Source organism: Alligator sinensis, unplaced genomic scaffold (genome assembly GCF_000455745.1).
Source record: "Alligator sinensis unplaced genomic scaffold, ASM45574v1 scaffold1059_1, whole genome shotgun sequence".
In the NCBI taxonomy this organism is placed as follows: Eukaryota; Metazoa; Chordata; order Crocodylia; family Alligatoridae; genus Alligator; species Alligator sinensis.
Window position 1 is genome coordinate 1,207,491 of NW_005842103.1, and position 19,387 is coordinate 1,226,877.

At 43.5% G+C, this 19,387-nt stretch overlaps 1 protein-coding gene across 2 annotated transcripts in view; it reads right to left on the reverse strand.

Annotated features, from left to right (window-relative positions):
• LRCH2 (leucine rich repeats and calponin homology domain containing 2) overlaps nt 1–4,955 on the reverse strand; it is a 42,757-nt gene extending 37,802 nt beyond the window's left edge. For both annotated transcript variants that reach the window (XM_025205096.1, XM_025205095.1), the window contains exons 1-2: nt 4,814–4,955; nt 2,453–2,579 (exon numbers count right to left, since the gene is read on the reverse strand). In XM_025205096.1, the coding sequence (XP_025060881.1) occupies nt 2,453–2,579; nt 4,814–4,836 (150 nt within the window). In that variant the 5' untranslated portion in view covers nt 4,837–4,955. The remainder of the gene's footprint in view (nt 1–2,452; nt 2,580–4,813) is intronic.
• Between the last annotated feature and the right edge of the window lie 14,432 nt (nt 4,956–19,387).

Here is a 19,387-nt window from a genome sequence, read left to right on the forward strand (position 1 = left end):
ACCACTACTGGATCCAAAGCATGAGCTTCTACTCCCCAAAGTAAAATACCCCAGCCTGTTATCAATAAGGTGTAGCAATCTCTGAACGAGCACATGAAACAGTAGAGTTACCCCAGGTGTTGCAAGATTGCTTCTAACCTTTGCTAATGTACTGAACCTGGAAATGACCTCAGATACATGCACAAAAATGCAAGTTTCCAACCTGTTTTAATCTCAGTTCAATAAAGGAGACTTAGTTTGCCAGGTGTGATTTGTGTATGCTATGACAACATTTAGATGACTGCCTACCCAACATACAGGTGAAGAATCAAAGCTTGGTTTTAAAGCTTAGGTCCTTAGAGGCACATTCAGCTTTCCTCTTCAATAAGGAAATCCGTAAGCTTCAGAATCAGTCCAACTCCCCGGTGCTGACAGGGACGGGGCAACCCCAGTCCTGCACAGAGCTGGATGCCTGGGAAGCTGCAGGGTTGTCTCCTGCACAGATACTCTCATTCACTATTTCACCGCTCCCTAGCTCAGGACAGGATTCCTTCTATCAGCATGGTTCTCCAGCATCCATCTGGGCATTTGCGTTGCCTACCAGCCTTAAAAGTGTAAAATGACTGTTGACCCATTTTCAATACGGGTGTAGACATAACACAATAGTTTCCCTACTTCTATTCTGGGTGCATGAGAAAAGAAGAAATTTAAAATTCATTCATACTATCGCAATCTACTTCCAAGTTAAACAACTCCTATTTGTATTCGCCTCCAAAAAATGAATCAAAGGTAAACAGGCTGAATTATTTCTGAAGTGTGCATATCTATGACAAAAGCAGTCAGAACTCTAGTGGTAGAGGTGATATCTTTTATTAGACCAACTAGGTAGTTGCAAAAATATTTTTATATTTGCAACTTCCGGGCTCACATGCCCTTCCTCAGGCAAAGAAGAATAGTAAAATGTCTCCCGGGTAGAAATAAAACTTCATACTGCACAGGGGAACTGGAGAATGGTATTAGTTATCCTGGGTGGGAAAGTTCAATTTATGCAAATTAGGCTCGAATAAAAGTTGGAGCAGTCTATTTGCCCAAAAGTGTCTGATGGCAAGCAGGAGGTTGAATTTTGTTAACAAGAAAAGAAGCAAAAAAGCAAAATTCAAGATCCTGCTTGCCATCAGACACCTTCTAATAAAAGATATCGCCGCCCCTGTCACAAGAGTTTTGACTGCTTTTGCCTTTAGACCAACACGGCTGCAACCTATATCCCCGAGACATGTCTACGACAGAAATGGGACACTGGTTGGTTGCAACGTCCAATTAGCAACACCCCTAAGAACTGACGAGACACCCACCGTCCCCCGGTTCTCATTACTGCTGGAGTTAGTGCAGGCACGTTTCGTTCTGGGCGCAGCAGCTGTTGCCAGACTGCAAAAACTAATCTTTACTTAACACCAGACTGCCTCCTTACGTGCAATTACTGCTTGTTTGGCTTTCACAGATTAACTTTATAGCAACACATACGAAGTTCTGAAGAGCAAAAACAGTCATCCCATTTTCATCTGTAAATATTTCTGAATCAAGGGACTTCAACCAGGGGAGAGGACAGTAGGTAAACAAATTATAGAAATGTCAAACATATTCTAACAAGGATCTTTTAAATATGCAGGCTAACTGACTGACAATGTTTCTTTACCCCTGCAGAAAGAAGACTTCCAGGTGAAAGACATTTAGAAAAGGAATGTGATAAATAATGGCCATTAAGTTCACTAATATATTGCACAAGGGGTATAAACATTGTCTTTGGAGCAGGATGAGCTGTGCTGGGATGTCCCCTGACACAGCCCATCTGCTTACTGGTGTCTATAGACATCTTTTGGAGCCGCTGTCCCATGGGGCTGGGCTCCTGCCCCTCTCAGGGCTTTGGGAGCCCAATCCTGCAGAACAACAGCCCCAGGTGCCACGTCCCAAACTGGGGTGTGTCTGCAAGTGGGGGACCCCCATAGTTCTGCAGGCCATGAGCATCCCCTCCCATTTACAGCATCACAAACTGTAACCACTTCTGGTTGCAGCAACATTTTTGGGCACTTGGAGCGAGACAAAGGGCTAGAAAATCTGTTCGCAATTTGTGCTTCCGTCAACATTTTTACGGGGGCACAAGGGTGACATCTGTTTGCACGCAAAGGAGAATCTCTCAGAGAGATATTCTTTAAATCAGATGTTAGATTACAACATATTGTTTTACAGGGGAGGGTTTAGTGTTCTAGACTGATGACACAATTGAGCAAACTTGTTTCATTTGCATATGGACTATGGCAAAAAAAATTAGTACAACTTCAAAATTGTGCATGCTTCATAATTTCCCAATTACAACAAACTGAACATTTATGTAAGGTCAGTCATGCTAATAAGAACAAGTTTAATTACATATTTCAAGATGCTCTATAATGTAAATGTTTAACACAAATATACTCACCAACTCCATTAGGTCTCTCAATTTTCCAATTTCTTCTGGAATGGAAACTAGCTTATTATTACTAACAACCAACACCTTAAGGGGCAGGTCAAACAGGTATTTTGGCAATGTTGATAAAAGATTTCGACTAGGAGAAAAAAAGAGAGGAGGAGGAAAAAGAAGAAGAAATGTTATATGCCTCTGACACTTTACGTTGAGTTTGAGATTCTTAATATAAAAAAAAAATCCTTTTTTCTTTCTATCAGTTATAATAATTTATCTATTACATAGTCATACACCTAAATCCAATTGTAAGCTATATTTTCTAGCGTAAATCGTTTGCCAGATCCCCGTAGTCAAATAAATGTCATGTCCCCATCCAATCTGAATAAATGATATTCTACTGTAATAGTTTAGAGCCGCCCATCTTCCATCAATAAAATGGGGAACTAGATGCTGATTTAAACCCCTTTCCCGACCTCCAAGCATCATCGAGTGAAAGGGACTAGAAACAAAATGAAAAATACAAAAACCTACTGACTTATTAGACGAGAATTTTAGCTGTACAAAAATACAAACCATGCTGAAACAAGCATTCGTGAAGTTCTGGGTAATGACACCCAGGAACATTTCCTTTGTTTGGCACAGCCGATCGATGGAGAGATGCAGCGAACCCTGTACTATGTGGCTGAAAGGTACGTTTTAATTAATGCTGACTTGTATATCATGGGCCTCAGTAACCACCCTGCACAACAGAAGCATGCTACACTAACAAGAAAGATGTCCCTATTCATGCTGTCATTGCACTCTTCCAGCTACAGGTCGCCTCTTGTCACAGGTATATACAAAAATACATTTCCTAGTAAAATACCTGTGCTAGACAAGACATGTGTTTTGAAAAGCAAACTGTTCAGCTAGAGTAACGAATCAATCACTGTCAGGCATAAAGGGGAAGCCGTGGCAGTTTTCAACGGTTTAAAAAGAGAGCTGTCAAAAGTACAGAAATTCTGCTTTGAGGCCATTCTAGAGGGCTTCAAAATTCTTTCAGTTCCTTATTGGAACAAAACCAAAAGTTTCAATCACTTGCATGAAGTTGAAATACATCAAAACAGAACAACTGAATGTTTTAATTCTGTTTCTCCATGACCACAGTGCACAGGACCGCAGAAACCTTCACCAAAACTTTGTCAGAAGCAATGTCATCTACAAATGCTTCTTTTCCATGATACATGGGGTAATTTGGGGAAAAAAGTAAATTTAATTAAAAATCTTGTGACAAATGTATTGTAAACAGATTTGCAAATACAGACTGAAACTTCAGAGATGTTGGATACCTGGGCCCTGTAGAAGCTCTGTACTTTTCCTACAATTTCCCACACCTATCCTCAGGGGGCTTGGGGGTCGTGGCTGGAAGAAAGAATAATGGTGCAGCATCTATCTTAAATGCCTAGTTGGTCAGGTTACCCAGTACGTACAAAAAAGAAAGGTAACTCAACTGGCCATTAGACCATTTAGTGGCTGCAATAACACGCAGGGCTCAGTTGCAGAGAAATTAGCATCCAGTTCTATTTCTGTTTCGGGAAATACATTCTGCATCTTTCATACCCAAAACAAGAGGGGAATTGTTTTTCTGAGGTTTTGCGCAGGAAAGAGCATGAGATTTGTTTAGAAAAAAACACTGTAGGGCTTTCATTACTGGTGCTTTTAAAACTCTCCACAGAGCACACCATTCATAAACTGAAAGTTTTCCAGCCCATAAATTCTTTAACATTCAATTCCTATCTCAAGGTGGGTCGTGTGCAGTACATCTCCGAGAGCTTTTTGAAATAAACTTCATCTGAGGTCTTTAGATAAGAAGAACAAGAAGTAGAAAAAGTACATTGGAGGTTTCAAGACCCAAGTCACCATATCTCAACCAAGTCATCTCAAATTGGGTCATAAAACCCATATGCAGAATTTACAACGGAGAAAATAATTTTAGAATATTTTAGGCAACCGAGGACCATAATGGAGGCAGGTTGTGCAAGGCCAGGTCTCAACTATGTATGGGGGTCTTAGTTTTCCTTTCACACACATCCTCCACCTGCCTACCTCCGCAGCACAGGACAGCGTACCCATCTTTCCTGGAAAGCTGATGCTTATTTCTCGTTCCTCCTCTCAGATGATGTGGCTAATTGTTTTCAGCGCTGCAGGCACATCTATCATCGTTTGTTTGTATGACAAGCAAGTTGAACCTATTGTGCAGAACGAGCCAGTCTCTACAGCCTAAGAAAAGTTACTACTCCAAAAAAAGGAAGGAGCAAGAGCAATGGACGGTAGGCTATCACCAGCTGTGGGGGTCTAGTGTTGAGATACAGGACAAGGGGAGAAAAGGTTACTCACCTAATGTTAAGATACGTTAACATCTGTAGATTTTTAATAGCTTCGGGAATGGATTTGATGCAATTGTGATACAAATTTAATGTCTCGAGTGGTGCGAACAGCCATACATCAGGAGGAATTTCCGTGAATCTATTTTTTGATAGGTCTGTGGGAAAGAAAAGAAATTTCTTAAGGTCAAAAATTTACCCAAGACCAGAGAAATGCAGAGGACCGAGAGGCTAATGGAGAAAAATGATCATAAAAAAGATGTTGATGATTAACATAATCAGATTAAAACCTTGAATAAAAAAAAGGTTAACCGTTGTACCTTTCACCATTTTTACCCTTTGCTTAAAAAAGGAACCAGAATCTAAACTAACGCCACCACCTATTCCCTGTAACATTAAAAATGTTCAACAAGTATCAATCATGATTTTCAATTCTCTTTCTCTCTGTCTTTAATCTACAGGACTCCCTCTCATCTTTCTCCCATGCTAGGCACAACAAGACAACACATAACAATAAGATACAAACTCGGAGACAACTACGGTCCTTTGGATCAGCATTTGCCTTTGGAAGCGTCTAATTTTCTTTAACGTCAATATTTATTCTTGCAACCAACCCAAAAATAATTTAATATTCAAGCAAAATCTATTCAGCTAATTAAACTACAAAAGAGCAAAGAATGGGCAAAATCCACACGTGTCTATTTTAAGAAAATTTATCCCAACCATGCAACTGGTCCAATAACATCTATCAGCTACAAAAATCCTTGCTTCACATCATTCCTGGACCACTGTGGCTACAACATCACTCCAAAACTGCCACCTTTGTTACCACGAATGCAGGCAATTTCTGCTTTCCCAATTATGCAGATGGCCCAGGGACTTCCCACGTACGCTGCTGCCAAGGCAACGTTAAAAATCAGTTAAAAAAAAACTTCCGATGACTCCTCTCAAAATCCACCCTAGACAGCCACGTGCCGGGAAGTTCTGCACATCGCCCCACTGTAGGATAGAGAGAAAACAGCAGCCCCTCCCTGGGAAACATTACTCAGCATTGCCACAAACCTAGCATGATCTCCATACAACACACTGGCAAGAAGGAAGACCGTCGGTCACCTGTTTGACATTCTCATACTGTACTGAAAAAACTGAACACTGCTTTTAACATTGAACCCCAAACCATAAAAAGTCTTCTGGCAAACTGAAGCCAGACTGTGTTAAGTGGGACTGCACAGTGAATTAGTATTTGCAGCTGCCATTCGGAAAATAAACTGGATGAATACTGTGAAACAATGGCTTCCAGGGACATTGATTTTGAAACCCTGCTTCCTAAAGTCTAAGACAGGAAACTTGAGTGAACAACTACTTACCACCAAAAATAAATGGAGGAAGTTACTGATAGTTTTAGCAAAGCTTTTGCACATAAGAAAAATACTCAAGTGTAACTGCTAAAAATCCTTCTGTGACGATCAATGTGGCCAAGTAAGGAGCACTCCTCGGTGTTGGGCCCCAGAGGCTATAACAAGCATCTGCTCCGCTAGCCAAAGGACCTTGTTGTTGGAGAAAGGGGAGGAGAAATATTTATCATCAGTTAACTCCTTTAACTGCATATAGGGAGTTAACTGAAATAAACTAGCTGGGTAGACTTGTTAAATAAAGCCTTTCAGAGAATTTGGCTTTCTGTCCTTTCTGCTTCAGGACTGCAGAAAGTTCTGGAAAAATATACGTCAGAAAAGTTGCCCTGTTCCTTTTTGACGTTGCTAAGACCAATACCTTTTAAAACACGATTTCTGTGCAGGGTGCGGTAGATGGGTTCAAAGCACAGGGGGCTACAGGTCCATTTCCAACAGTCCCAAAGCACCGAGGATGGGATGTCTAGGCACTGGTAGAAAATTGAAGACTACTCCAAATAAATGCAACCAGGCTGTTCTGCAACAGGAGACAAAGGGAGGACCTTCTTTTGTGGAAGAGCCTGAACCTGCTTGCCATGGACAAAGCAATGTTCAGGCTCCTCCTTCGGAAAGCAGCCACCCTCGCCTGAACCCTCAGCTCTTTTGTGATGGAAAGCCTAAAGTTTAGAGAGTCCGCGAAGACCCAAAATGCTGGAAACCGGAAGCCTGAAGGGCAGGGCGTCGAACATCCAGCCTGCGGAGCCCCGTCATCCGGCCCGTGCTGCCTTGGGTCTGATCAGATACACATGGGGTCCGTGCACGGCCCTGGTGTGGAGCTTGCCCTGGGATGCATGCCACGCCAGCTGGTCCGGGACCCCCCCGGGCTACAGGGCTCTACCCAGAACAAAATGTACCTGTGGGATACAACGCCACTTTTCCCTGCTAAGATTCTCTGTCCCCGACACCTTCTCGCACGCGCTCCTTTCCCTCCCATCAGGAATCTCATTACTTTTCAAAGATAAGTCCCTTTTGTTCCCGTTAAACGTCCTCCCACTTACTTTGCTCTGCCTGATCTCAGTCATTTTTTTTCTCCATTTGACCCAGTTTCTGCATTTTTAGGGCTCTTCACCCTCACCAGCTGCATTTCCATGAAAAAAGTTGTTTCTCATCCCCCACATGAATCTTGCAGACAAACCAGACTGCTAAAACAAAGTTATATTTGCTTTAACCAGATGTTAGTATAATATGACCAGTCAGAAGCCCAAATGTCATTTTTGTACTGCAGGTTTCTGAACAGAGACACTAGATCAGAGCCGTGGAAGTGCATAAATACATTTAGCCACCAGTGTCTAGGCAGGTCTATTTGTGGTATCTGTCCAGAGGAGGGTATGCTGTCAAAATACATGTACTGCACAAGGAGATAAGCTTCACTACACACTTTTTTCAGGAAATTTATCATACAGTTTGCAGACAGCTGTTTTCTGTTTTGTCTTCTGGAAAGCACCTCGAACCTCAAATTCCAGGGAAACTGAAAGAAAAGACTTTTATAGTCAATCTTGATGGAAAACAAAGCTTTATAACAGGGGATGAAACACAGAACATGCCCTTACTGGCTTCAGCCTTTTGGGCTCCTCGGCTATCAGTCGCATAGTTTCAATACGGTGCAGTCTCATGCGGTCTGGGTAAGAACTGTCCAAACCCACAAAGTTACCTTCCTTCTCTGAAATGCACCACTTCGTGCTACTTCATCAGAAAATGTGCAGCTGGGCAACACCTGGACCCTGCACTTGAGTCAGCTTGTAAAATAAAAACAACTGCCTTGCCTACAGTCAGCAGGGAAAATGTCTGCGTTGGGGAACCCACATCGGGCTAAAAAGAAACAGACCTTGAAATCCCCCACTATAAGCTGCTGCGTGCGTGCCCTATAAAAAAGGCATTTCCTGTGCAGTCTAGTTTAGCCATTTGAAGGGAGAATTTTCTCAGGGCTGTGCCAGGCACTGCAAAAACACTTAATATTCTCAATGAACAAAGATACCGTATTTACCCAAATCCAAAATGACATTGAATACAAGGCAACCCTCCCAATAATTAGCTTCTATACATGTCTATTCTGTTCCACGTACAAAACCTATTCATTGGAGGGTCATCTTCAATTTGTACCGCTCCACCACCGCAGCAGAGAAAGGTGTTAAACTTAACACAGGTTTGCAAAACTAGTATGAAACTGCCAATGCCAGTGTAAAACCAAAGAAATCTCTGACGTGGTAACGCACTGCATTTAAGCTACTGCTAATCTTGTGTGTACTGGACATTCATAAAGCACACAAGAGTGAGAGTAAAATGCATTAAATGTCCTGGAGTATTTTCAGTTTATAGAGCCTGTCAAATGTGCCACAGACTTGGCTACAGATCTCACACCAAAGCATAACCCCAATCCTTAGCAAACTGTTTTACAGGGCTCGGGACCAGAGTATGTTTTAGCCACTCAGCTCCACGCAGGAGAACCGGGTGAAATGCAATGGACTGTTGCACCCAGGAGGTCAGCTCTGATGGCCTGATTGTTACTGGCCTTGAGACTGAGTATAATCTCTCTCTCTCTCTCTCTTTTAAACTCCTGAAAATTATTCCAAAGCATAAAAGCCTTCAACCGACACCTCAGATCACAGAAATATTAAAAAACATAGAGCCATGACACTGCATCAATATGTTTCTCCACGTACTTGCAAGAGGCACCTTTTTATGTGGAATAAAAATGGCATCCTAAAATATCAAAATCTAATTACATTTTACACAGCACATTAAGTCAGGTGGTAGCAGAACAGCATTCAATCGATTACGTGCTAGGAAATACTGCACTCGTTATGCACAATCTAAAATACGCGCTGAAATTACAAGCCCTAGCAATTATTCTGTTGTCATTTGGAGTCACAGGTTCGATCTCTCTCTTGCCCTCCTCTCAGACACTGGACCAAATGCCCCCTCCTAATTATTCTCTTTGCGGGATTTTAGAGTCCCAACAACAAACACTGGATCTGCACGTTCGTGGACCGAGCTCCAGTAGCGAGAACCCATAGTGCAGACATGGCCGAGACATTTTATTGCTGTTTTGTTTAGTCCTATAGTTAACAATACTTTTGCTGCACAAGAGTTTTCATGCAACAGAAATAAGGCACAGATGCACAAAGGTATTTAGGTGCCTAGATGCTTTTGCTTAGACTCTGGGCAGCAAAAATGAAGGTTGAAAGCAACCGGACAACAGACACTTAGTTCCTGGAACTTAATCAAGGAAAAGGGGCTGGAAAGGGGTAAGGAAGGGAGCTAAGCAAGCACAGATATGATCTCTATATCTGAAATGAGCAGGCTGACCCATAACTAAAGGTAGCATACGTTTACCTCACCCAGTTTGGTACTGAACTGCTGACCGGTGCACATCAGTGGTCAAATTCTGCACGTGCCAGCCCCAAGTAAAAAACTCTTCCCTCCCCTCAACTGTTCTCCTTTGCTACTGGGTCACATCCACTTCACTAATCCCTGTCAGTGTTTTGGAAATCCAGGTGCGCTGTGATGTAAAACACAACCAGCATTTACACACACAAAAAAAAGAAAATCTTTCCAAACAGAAGATTGTGTGCCCAGTAAATAAAAGGAACCTGGCCCATAACCTTCTACGAAGCAATCCTGAGTCTTTCTGATCTGTTTTTATAAAGGGAAAGGCAGGGATGAACATACCCTAGGGCACAGGTATCAAATGTTCGGCAGCTCCATCCAGCCGGCAATGTCCTTGGAGCCCAGGGCTACGGGACCCCAATGAATGTGGCCAGTGCCCTGCCACCACTGGAGCAGCCGCTGCCAGCCGTGCTGGGGCACAGGGCAAGTTTGACACCCCTGCCCTAGGATGTACAAGGACAACACCTGAAAACCTGTAACTTGGTTTATCACTACACGCTTGTCATTTCATCTGGACACGCGCTCTTGGGAACGTAGCCGTCCACAAGAGCTCGGTGAGCTTCCTCAGTAAAAGACAGTTCAAGCATAAATGCCTCCTCTGTTCAGGAGGAATCAGAACTCGTGGTAGAGGTGGTATCTTTCATTAGACCAGCTAGACCATTGCAAAGGTTGCTGGTTGCAGCCGTGTCGGTCTAAGGACACAGGCAGGCAGGGTTCCCGGGGAGATGTGATATCTATTCAGAGGATGCTAAATACCTTGGGAAACCCTGCTATAAGTAGGTTGCTTACACAGCAATGCAATAAAATAAAGCCAGTATTGCTATCATCTGTATTACAGGGGCTGATGCTGCATCTACTATGAGCATGGAGACTGAGGACTTCAAAAGGATTCCCAACGGTGCAGGGAGAGCGGTACTGGCACCCCTCTAGGAACACACCTGTGTCAAACGCTGCCACCAACCCAATTACACACAGTTCTTGCAAAGAAAGTGGGGTTTTAACATGCAGCGTAGCAAGTGCTTAACACTTCGCTCCTCATTTTTATTACGGAGCTTAGTCCTGTAGGACAATGTTCTATAACTAAAATGGTTGAATAATTATAGCATGTCAATGAGATGAGCTGTTATATTTTAAAGGGATTTCTGGTTTCCTGACATATGCAAAACAGGATTTATTAATGTCATGGAAGCTCTCAAGCTATATTAGCTCCAGAAATCTGTCATTCATATTGGCAACGTTCAAGCTTTTCTTGTTTCCTTCCATAGTTGCAAGACGGTACCAATCAGGAAAGGCATTTTTTTTTTTAAATCCTGCAAATAAAATTGAATATCCAAGCACTAAAGCAAGCTAACAACAGCCGGATTAAAGTGCTGGACACACCTTTGTGACCAAACCACCTTACTCAGTTTGAATTGTCAAAATACAGCACCTCAGTTGGAAAGGGACTTTCAGATTCATCACTCAGTGTACAACATGCGTTGTTTGGAACAAGTCGGATGCCAAAGAAGATGCATACGTCATTAAAACATAGGACATGTTTACTATACGTTGTTGCATTAATTTTCCACCAGCAGATCTCCAAGTACCAGCTCCACTAAGACATAAGGATTATTCATATTTTGCATTTTCCCAGCAATCCAGAATACAAGCTGAGCCTCACAACGTTATCTTCCAGCCTGCAGAGAAACAAGATGTGTTGCCTTCAATAAAGCAGGCAGGGGAGCAACGAACTCCTGCTCCAAGCAGATCTCCTACTACAAGAATCGGCCAAGCAAGAGCTTCACCACAGGTTTCTCTACTGCTCCACAGTCATCGGCCATGGAAAAAACACATCATCCCACAAAGTATTAAGCCTTCATTCCAAGAATAGTATTAGTTTCCCAAACACTTTATAAAGCAAATAAGTAAAGTGAGATCTCACACAAGTGATTATTTCTGTTTCTAGGCAAGTTACATGATTGTCCACTATACAGGTTCTTCTGCTGCCCTCAGAAACAGAAGCATGGGGTCTTATCTGGTACCAGAGACTAGGTGCATCTACACATGCAATTACTGCTATTTGGCTTTCTGTGCAGTAGATTTACTGCACAGTACATTTACTACCTGTAAATGAAGGTAGTAAATTTACTGTGCAGTAAACTAGTTTACTGTGTGGTACATGCCTGCACGTGTAGATGGTGATGCTTTACTGTGCAGTTGATTAGTCAACCGCTCAGTAAAGTGTCTTGTGTAGACACAGCCACTGAATGCCAAACTAGACATCTCCTATGTTAAGGCAAATCTTAGGTTAGGAGATGCATGTTTTATTTTTAACTCCGTGCTACTGACTCATTCTGTAAACTCTGTTCACAGGTGGGTAAGATGAGCTGAAAGCCTGTATGGACATTCAAAGGCAACCAAGTGCTGCAGAGAATATTATTGGGGTATTTTGTAGGATTTCTGAATCACAGAAGTTTAGAATCACACTCTCAGAAGCACCACCTTTTCCCTCTTAAGTGCTGGCACACTAAACCAAGCTGAAGCTCAATGGAAAATCCTCAGTAAGTAGCTCAATTCAACTATTAGTCTCTACAAGAAGCATCTATTTCAGCAAAGCTTCCTATGTTTGCATCACTCCTGATGATAGCTGCCTGTCAGCCCTTACGAAGAGACTTAACCTACCATTTTCTAACTGATGACCGATGATGGGGGGAGGGGGATAACACTTTTTCATTATCTTTGACATTACAACTATACAGCTTAAAATGTGTACTTTAATCCCTGTTAGTGAGATAATTTCTGGCTCCCCTTCCTTTTTAATAAGCTCAGGGCTAGAAGATTTGCAGAACTCTTTTACATATTGATATTGTTCTATAAAAATTATTTAGACTGGTTAATGGAAGCTAATCATAATTAATAGTACCTTATTTTAACAGTACTGCACATACAGTTTTAGGGGTGGTTGCAAATAGCTTGTCATTTATTTAGGAGGTGGGATAATTGCTACACTTGAAGTCCTGCCAACTTAGGCTGAGAACTGTGTTGGAAGTCAAAGTCACGTGGATTTTATCGATATATCTATAGGATTGTACAATCACAAGAAAGTAGGAATGGAAAAGACCTCACAAGGTATTCTAGTGCAGCCCCTGCTCAAGGCAGGATCATCCCTGAATAAACCATCCCAGCCAAGTGTCTGCCCAACCTACTTTGAAAATGTCCAAGGATAGAGATTCTGCAGCTCATCTAGTCTGCTCCAGTGCTGGACCACGCTCATAGTGAGAAACTTCCTCCTAATCTCCAGCCTAAATTTCCTCTGTTGCAGCTTGAGGCCACTGCTCCTAGTCCAGTCCCCCATGGCCACAGAGAAAAGCCCATCACCATCCTCTACGATCGCCCTTCAGGTATTTGCAGACTGTGATCAAATCCTCTCTCAGTCTTCTCTTCTCCAGACTAAATAAACCTAGCTCTTTCCACCTTTCCTCATAAGTCATGCTTTCCAGACCTCTAATCATTTTTGTGGCTTTCTACTGGACCCTTTCCAATATATCCACATCCTTTTTCAAGTGTGGGGCCCCAAACTGCATACAGCTTTGTCATCTGTCTTTTTTCTTTTCTTCCTCTATAGAAACTTTCCTCACTTCAGTGGAAAGTGAGGAGGAAGGAGGATGTTTTTGTGGCTAACCTATAGGACCGAGTCAGGAGATCTGGATTCTCTTCCCAGCACTCCCACAATCTTTCTGTGCTGTCTTGGGTAAACATGTAAAATGGGGATAATTATAATTCCCTTTATTAGAGTGAGAGGGCAGGCTTTTTTTATTATTATTAAAAGCACTATGTATATCTACCATGCTTTAGGGTAGCTGTTTGTAGCCATGTTGGTCTAAGGACACAAACAGACAACGTTCTTTGGGTAAATGTGATAATCTTTTATTAGACCAACTAAATAGTTGGAAAAATTGTTCTTTGGAAGCTTTTGGGCACAAATGCAACTTTCCCTAAGCCTGAAGGGCATTTGTGCCTGTAGGAGAGGCAGAGAAAATGCCCTCAGAGCACAGGGGGTAGCACTTGGTGTCTGCTCCCATCTTTTTCTTCCTCTGTCCCTTCGTACATGACATTCAACAGCACCTGATGAAGTTAGCTTCAATTCACAAAAGCTCGTGCCTTGTACCTACTTTGGTTAGTCTGTAAGGTGCAAATCTACCCTGCCTTCTACTGGACTTCAGACTCATAAAGCTAACTACATAGGAGTCATGGGGCCAGTGAAAACCTGATCAACCACTGTTTCCGATTGCTGTTTTATTAACCACTGACCTAGCATTAGTAGCCTCCAATCCTATTCAGGATGCAGCTGCTGACTTTGCATGCATCACTGAGACCTGGCTGGAAGAGGCTTCTGGACCAGCATTTACCAAAAATAGCTGTGGCCAGGTACGGGGTGCATCATCAGCCTATAAATGGCAGGCTGGGTTTTTTTGTTTGTTGGTTTTTCTGGGGGGAGAAGTGATCTTCAAAGGCAATCTAGCAATAAGCAGTATTTGCTGCCAAACTTGCCCGCCATGAAGTGCACCCACCCGTTTGAGACCAGGGATGGAATGGGGATCCTGCTGGTGTACCGAGAACCTGGCTGCACAGCAGACTCCCTGCTGAGCTAGCCCAGCTGGTTTGAGAGATGGCATTGAGGATGCCCAGACTTATCGTCTTCAATGACAAACATCCACATGGAGACCAACTCTTCAGGGCTGGGGCAGAACTTCATCACCTCCATGACTACCGTGGGTCTATCCCAGGCAGTAACTGGATCAACACAGGAGGCACGGCACATGTTGGACCCCTTTTGCACCTTCCTGGTTTCAGGGGTCCTGTTAATCGAGGAGGAAGGCACCTCTGTCATGGTCAGACCACTTCCTTCTAAAGATGCACATCCTGGACCTTCAAATGCCCGCACTGGGGTGGTGGACCACGTAGGCTGGTCTGCCTTGACTAATGGAGCCAGTAGGATCCCAGAACTCTCTGGGGGACAATCCTACTGACCTTGATAGTTACTGATGACCTGGTCAGTTTGTGGAGGCTCTGCCCTGTCCAATTTATATGGGTCAGTTGTACATGCTGTTGCCCACTGAGACAGAGGATGTGCATGGGTGGAGGATGTGGGCAGCTAACTACGAACTAAATCTGTGCACATCCTGGCTTGTAAACGCCAGATGAAGGAGACTGGGGCCACTGCTGATGGAGGCTGTCAGTACCTCCTTGCAGACACCTCTGCAATTGTATGGCCTCTACGCAAGAAACCATCACTTGACACTGACTCTCCAGCCAGGCTACCACCCTATTTAAAGCCTCCTCTTTCTGGGGAAGGTCACTAAACAGGTGGTTGCCAGACAGGATGCAAATGGATTCCTGGACCCTGTCAATCCGGCTGCTGCCCTGGTTATAGCACACAGACTGCACTCTGTGCTTTAGGTGACTATCTGAAGTCAAAGAGCAGCAAGAGAAATTTTGCCTTGTTAATCTTGCCAGATCATTCAGGGACTTTTGATACAGCCAAGCATGAGGGATAAATCTTTTATACGCAACCTATCAGGTTGTCGCAGGACCACTTTTAATTGGTTCCACTCTTTCCTAACAGGGAGGTCCCAGAGAGTGGTGATGAGCGCGGGCTCATCACCCCCTCAATACCTTCCCTGTGGCGTCCCCGAGGTCTCCATTCCACCACCCCTCCTGTTCAATGCATACGTGAGGCTCCTGGCCGAGACAGTGCGGAAATTTGGAGAAAGAAGCCATCGTTATGCTGATAACATCTGGTTCTACCTTTCTTTCGCATCCAACCTGCAGCCCAGGGTCCCTCTCCTCTCTCAGGACCTGGCCACAGTTGAGGACTGGATGCAGCTGAACCCAGACAAGACAGGTGATAGAGATGAGCAATCCATGTGGCCCGAAAGAACGGGACACCTATCACTGATGGGGTTCAGCATCCCCTTGTCACTCAGGTTCCCAGCACTGGGGTGCTCCTGGATCTCCAGGTGGCAGCAGTGGCTAGGAGTGCCTTTCCCCAACTCCACGAGCTGAGAAAGCTGAGATCCTTTCCTTCAGATTCAGATTCTGGTCCCCATCATCCAAACTACACTATTGCAAAGCGCTCTATGTAGGGCTGCCCTTGAAGACCACCTGGAAGCTGCAGCTGTTGCAGAATGTCTCATCCCACCTTTTGACAGGGGTGGATGCCAGGAGCACAACTCGTGCCCCAAGTTTTCCAGGTGCGATTCAAGGTGCTGGTTTTGACCAGTAAAATAGTCTGGTTTGAGCTCTGTGTACCTAAGGAATTACCTTCTCCCTTATGCCCCATTCATGATCCCCAAGGTCAGTCAAGGGCAACCACCTGCAAGTACTATCAATGTGCCAAGCTTTCAAGCCACCTGAGCCCTTCTGGAAGGGTGGCACATACATTTAGTCTAATAAATACATAAAGAAAAAAATCTTTATGTTAAAAAAAAAAAAAAAAAAAAGACTTCAGGCCTTTTAATAAAACTTTTGTAAATTTTATTGTTAAGAAATCTGAGCAAGAAAAAAGAAGTGACAGACCCACAAACCCTAAACATCTCCTTAGTTGAAAACTAAAACAATCCTTAAACAATGAAACTGGATTTTTTTCTGTTACACAATAACATTTGTTTCAGTCAAGAAACAAAACCTAACACAGTAGTTTCCAAGGTAATAAATACAAGAAAACTGATAGGGTTTTATTATGCTCCCAAAGTAAAAATAGTTTCCACTGTATTTTTTGTTGTTGGTAACTTCTAATTTATCAGCCTGATGAAATGAAAACTAAATGTGCATTTGGAAAAGGCAGATGTGCCCTAGGGTATTTCTGCCTTACAGAGAGGTCTCTAATGTTTCTTCCTCTTATAAATTTATGTCCTAGCATTCCATCAGACATAAGCATCCCTAAAACCAATATGAAGATTAGTGGTAAAAAGACAAAAGAATTAAATGATTTTAGCTAAAAGGACTTCAGAGATGAGTATGTCATCAGCATACCACAACAGAAATAAATGCCATACTGTTAGAAGCCCTTTTAGTGCCCTATCAAAAAGGAAGTCTATTGAATCAAAAAGCAAAACACGGTTGAAGAAGATCCGATGCATGATGTTACAGCTTAAAAAATGTATTTTGGAGAGGCAGCATCTATTCCTATGCTTAAGCTGCTTAACAATTTTATTAGAATTGCAAGCCTTTACCAGGCTAGGTTCCCTCTGGATGCACCGGTTCACCCCAACCATCTGTGGGCACCACACAGGAAAGGAGCCCTATCCTGTTGCCAGCTAATGCTGCTAACCCTGTAGCTTTGTAGTACTGGAGGTTTAGTGTGGACACCCTAATGATGATGCATGACTTGCAGGAAGCCTAGGCAAAGTTTCATCCAAAGGCAAACTGGGGACCTTCATCCCTTGCCCAGGATCCCCAAATCCTGTTCCCGTGATGCTTAAATGAACCAGTTCCACTGGGCTGAGACACGCTCACACCAGATAGTGTTGAGGGAGTGACACCATGTGCCACTTCATAAGCTAACAAGACTCCTTAAAGGAGGTTTGAATGGAAACAGGCTTCAAGATGAGCTAATGAATGGGCTAGATTAGCCCAGTGGCTTTTTGCTAGTTCATTATTATATTAGTGATCCTATTTTGGCTTTTGTTATAACCTTGACAATACAGCAATACGTTTATTGAGTTACTAAGGCCAATGGCACAGTTGCTACTACTTCATTCTTCAACACTGCTTTTGTCTCGATCCCTTTTTGTCCGCATTTCTTTACTGTGCACTGGTTGTATTTAATTTCTTCTTTTACCGTTCTTTTATTAAGATCTTTTGGAGGCAACTTCTCTGTGTAATTAAGATTACTATCATATACCAGTGCCTCAAGTGTACTTGGAAATGTATAAACATAACCATGTCCCTGCCCCAGGGAGCTGACAGTCTAGAGCAGGCACATATGCAATAAGAAAATACCTGCCTCTATCAATTCCCATATCTATGCAGCTGAGAGCTCTAGCAGATCACAGGGTGATAGGAAAATTAGGCTGGAAAGGACCTCATGTAGTCCAGCTGCCTGCTCAAAGCAGTATTGGCCCCAAGATGCCCAGTAACTGGCACACCTTATTTTCTGGGTGCCCAGTTTGAAACAGCCAGGATCTGCTATGCAGAACTGCAAAGTTTTTGCAAGTTCTGTTGACTCAACAGCCAACTCTGTCAGACCACGAGCGCATGCGCATCACTGGGCTCATGCCAGCATCACACACAGACACTGAGCAACCATGTCAGATAAACAGGAGCTCCTGCTCCACCTTCAGATGCAGGGATGTGGCAGACACATTATGGGATGCTCACACCACTCAGGGAGTTGTGGCTGAACAACATCTGTCTTCCATGACGGCATTCTACTAGCTCCTTTGTTTCTTCTGTTCGGTTGCCCATTCATTCTTGAATGCCTACAGACCCCTACAATTTCTTACCCTTTCCACCAGTATGGATTCCAAAAGTCTTTCCAGCATGATCGAACCCTTCCTTATTATGAACAGTGCCATCCTTACCTGTGCCACATGACTGGTAGGAACAAAAAGCAAAGATACTGGAGGAAAAATGGCTGAATAAGGGGAATAAATCAATGTTGCGGCAAAAGGTTAGGAGCTGCAGCCCTGAGGGTGCCCACTGATTCCACTGACATTTGGCAACCTTGGTGCATTTCAGCAGCTCCACGAACCCTTCCTCCTTGAAGTGTCTCTCGTCTCTTCATCACTGTCAGCTTTGCTGCTCCTGTTAAAGATGCCCTGCACAAGGCCCCCCTACTTGAGGGCACCGATTTAAAAACAGGAAGCTTGTGAGATATACTGAGATATACAGCAGTAGCATAACACATCAGGAAGCCATCTTTTCTTTTTCTAAGAAATTTGCTATTGGTAGCAATGCAGGAGCCCCACAGCTGACATGGGAGCTTGCTACAGGACCCTCTCCTGCTGCTGCCCTGGTTCATTTACCAGCTACTAGACCCCGAACCTGAAGGAAAAGATGCAAGTAACCAGCCACAGCTTTTTGGAGGCTCTCACAGAGGATCTGATAAAATTTCTATCCTGGTGGAAAAGATACTCTGCAAGGATTCCTGGTCTGGACCAGCAGCTACACATGGCTTCTAGACAGCCTGGAGACTGGGACATAATCACTACCTCACCAGTATCACCCAGCCCCTGTCGACCCCCACAGCCTGTGTGAAGAAAGCACTTGGGACCTGGGCAGACAAGGTTCCTTGGGTGAATTTGATATCTTTTATTAGACCAACTCAAATAGTTGGAGAATAGTTAATTAAGCAAGCTTTCGAGTTCAAAAACCCTTCGTCAGGCTAAGGAAGTTTCAGCAGTTGGTGTGTGCTCTTCCTGGACCTGGGACATTTGTTGCACATCATCCCGACAGTGCTGCAATCCTTGGTTTTCAGAAATCAAGCACAGTGTGGCAGGAGCAAGCACCATTTACCAGAGGACACTGAACTCCTTACTTTTACTGGTAAATGCCCAGTGCATCTCTTGCTGATAAAGCAACTCGAGACTGCTCTGTTCTGTTTTGTTCTTCCTTTGAGTACAAGTGTACCGAATGTAATTGGGGTGGAGGGGCTTATAGATTCATAGACTGGAAGGGGCTGGAAGGGACCTTGCAAGATCATCAGGTCCAGCCCCCATGCACTGGGCAGGAAAGACGAGGGATAGGAGGGAAGCACAAACAAATGCATC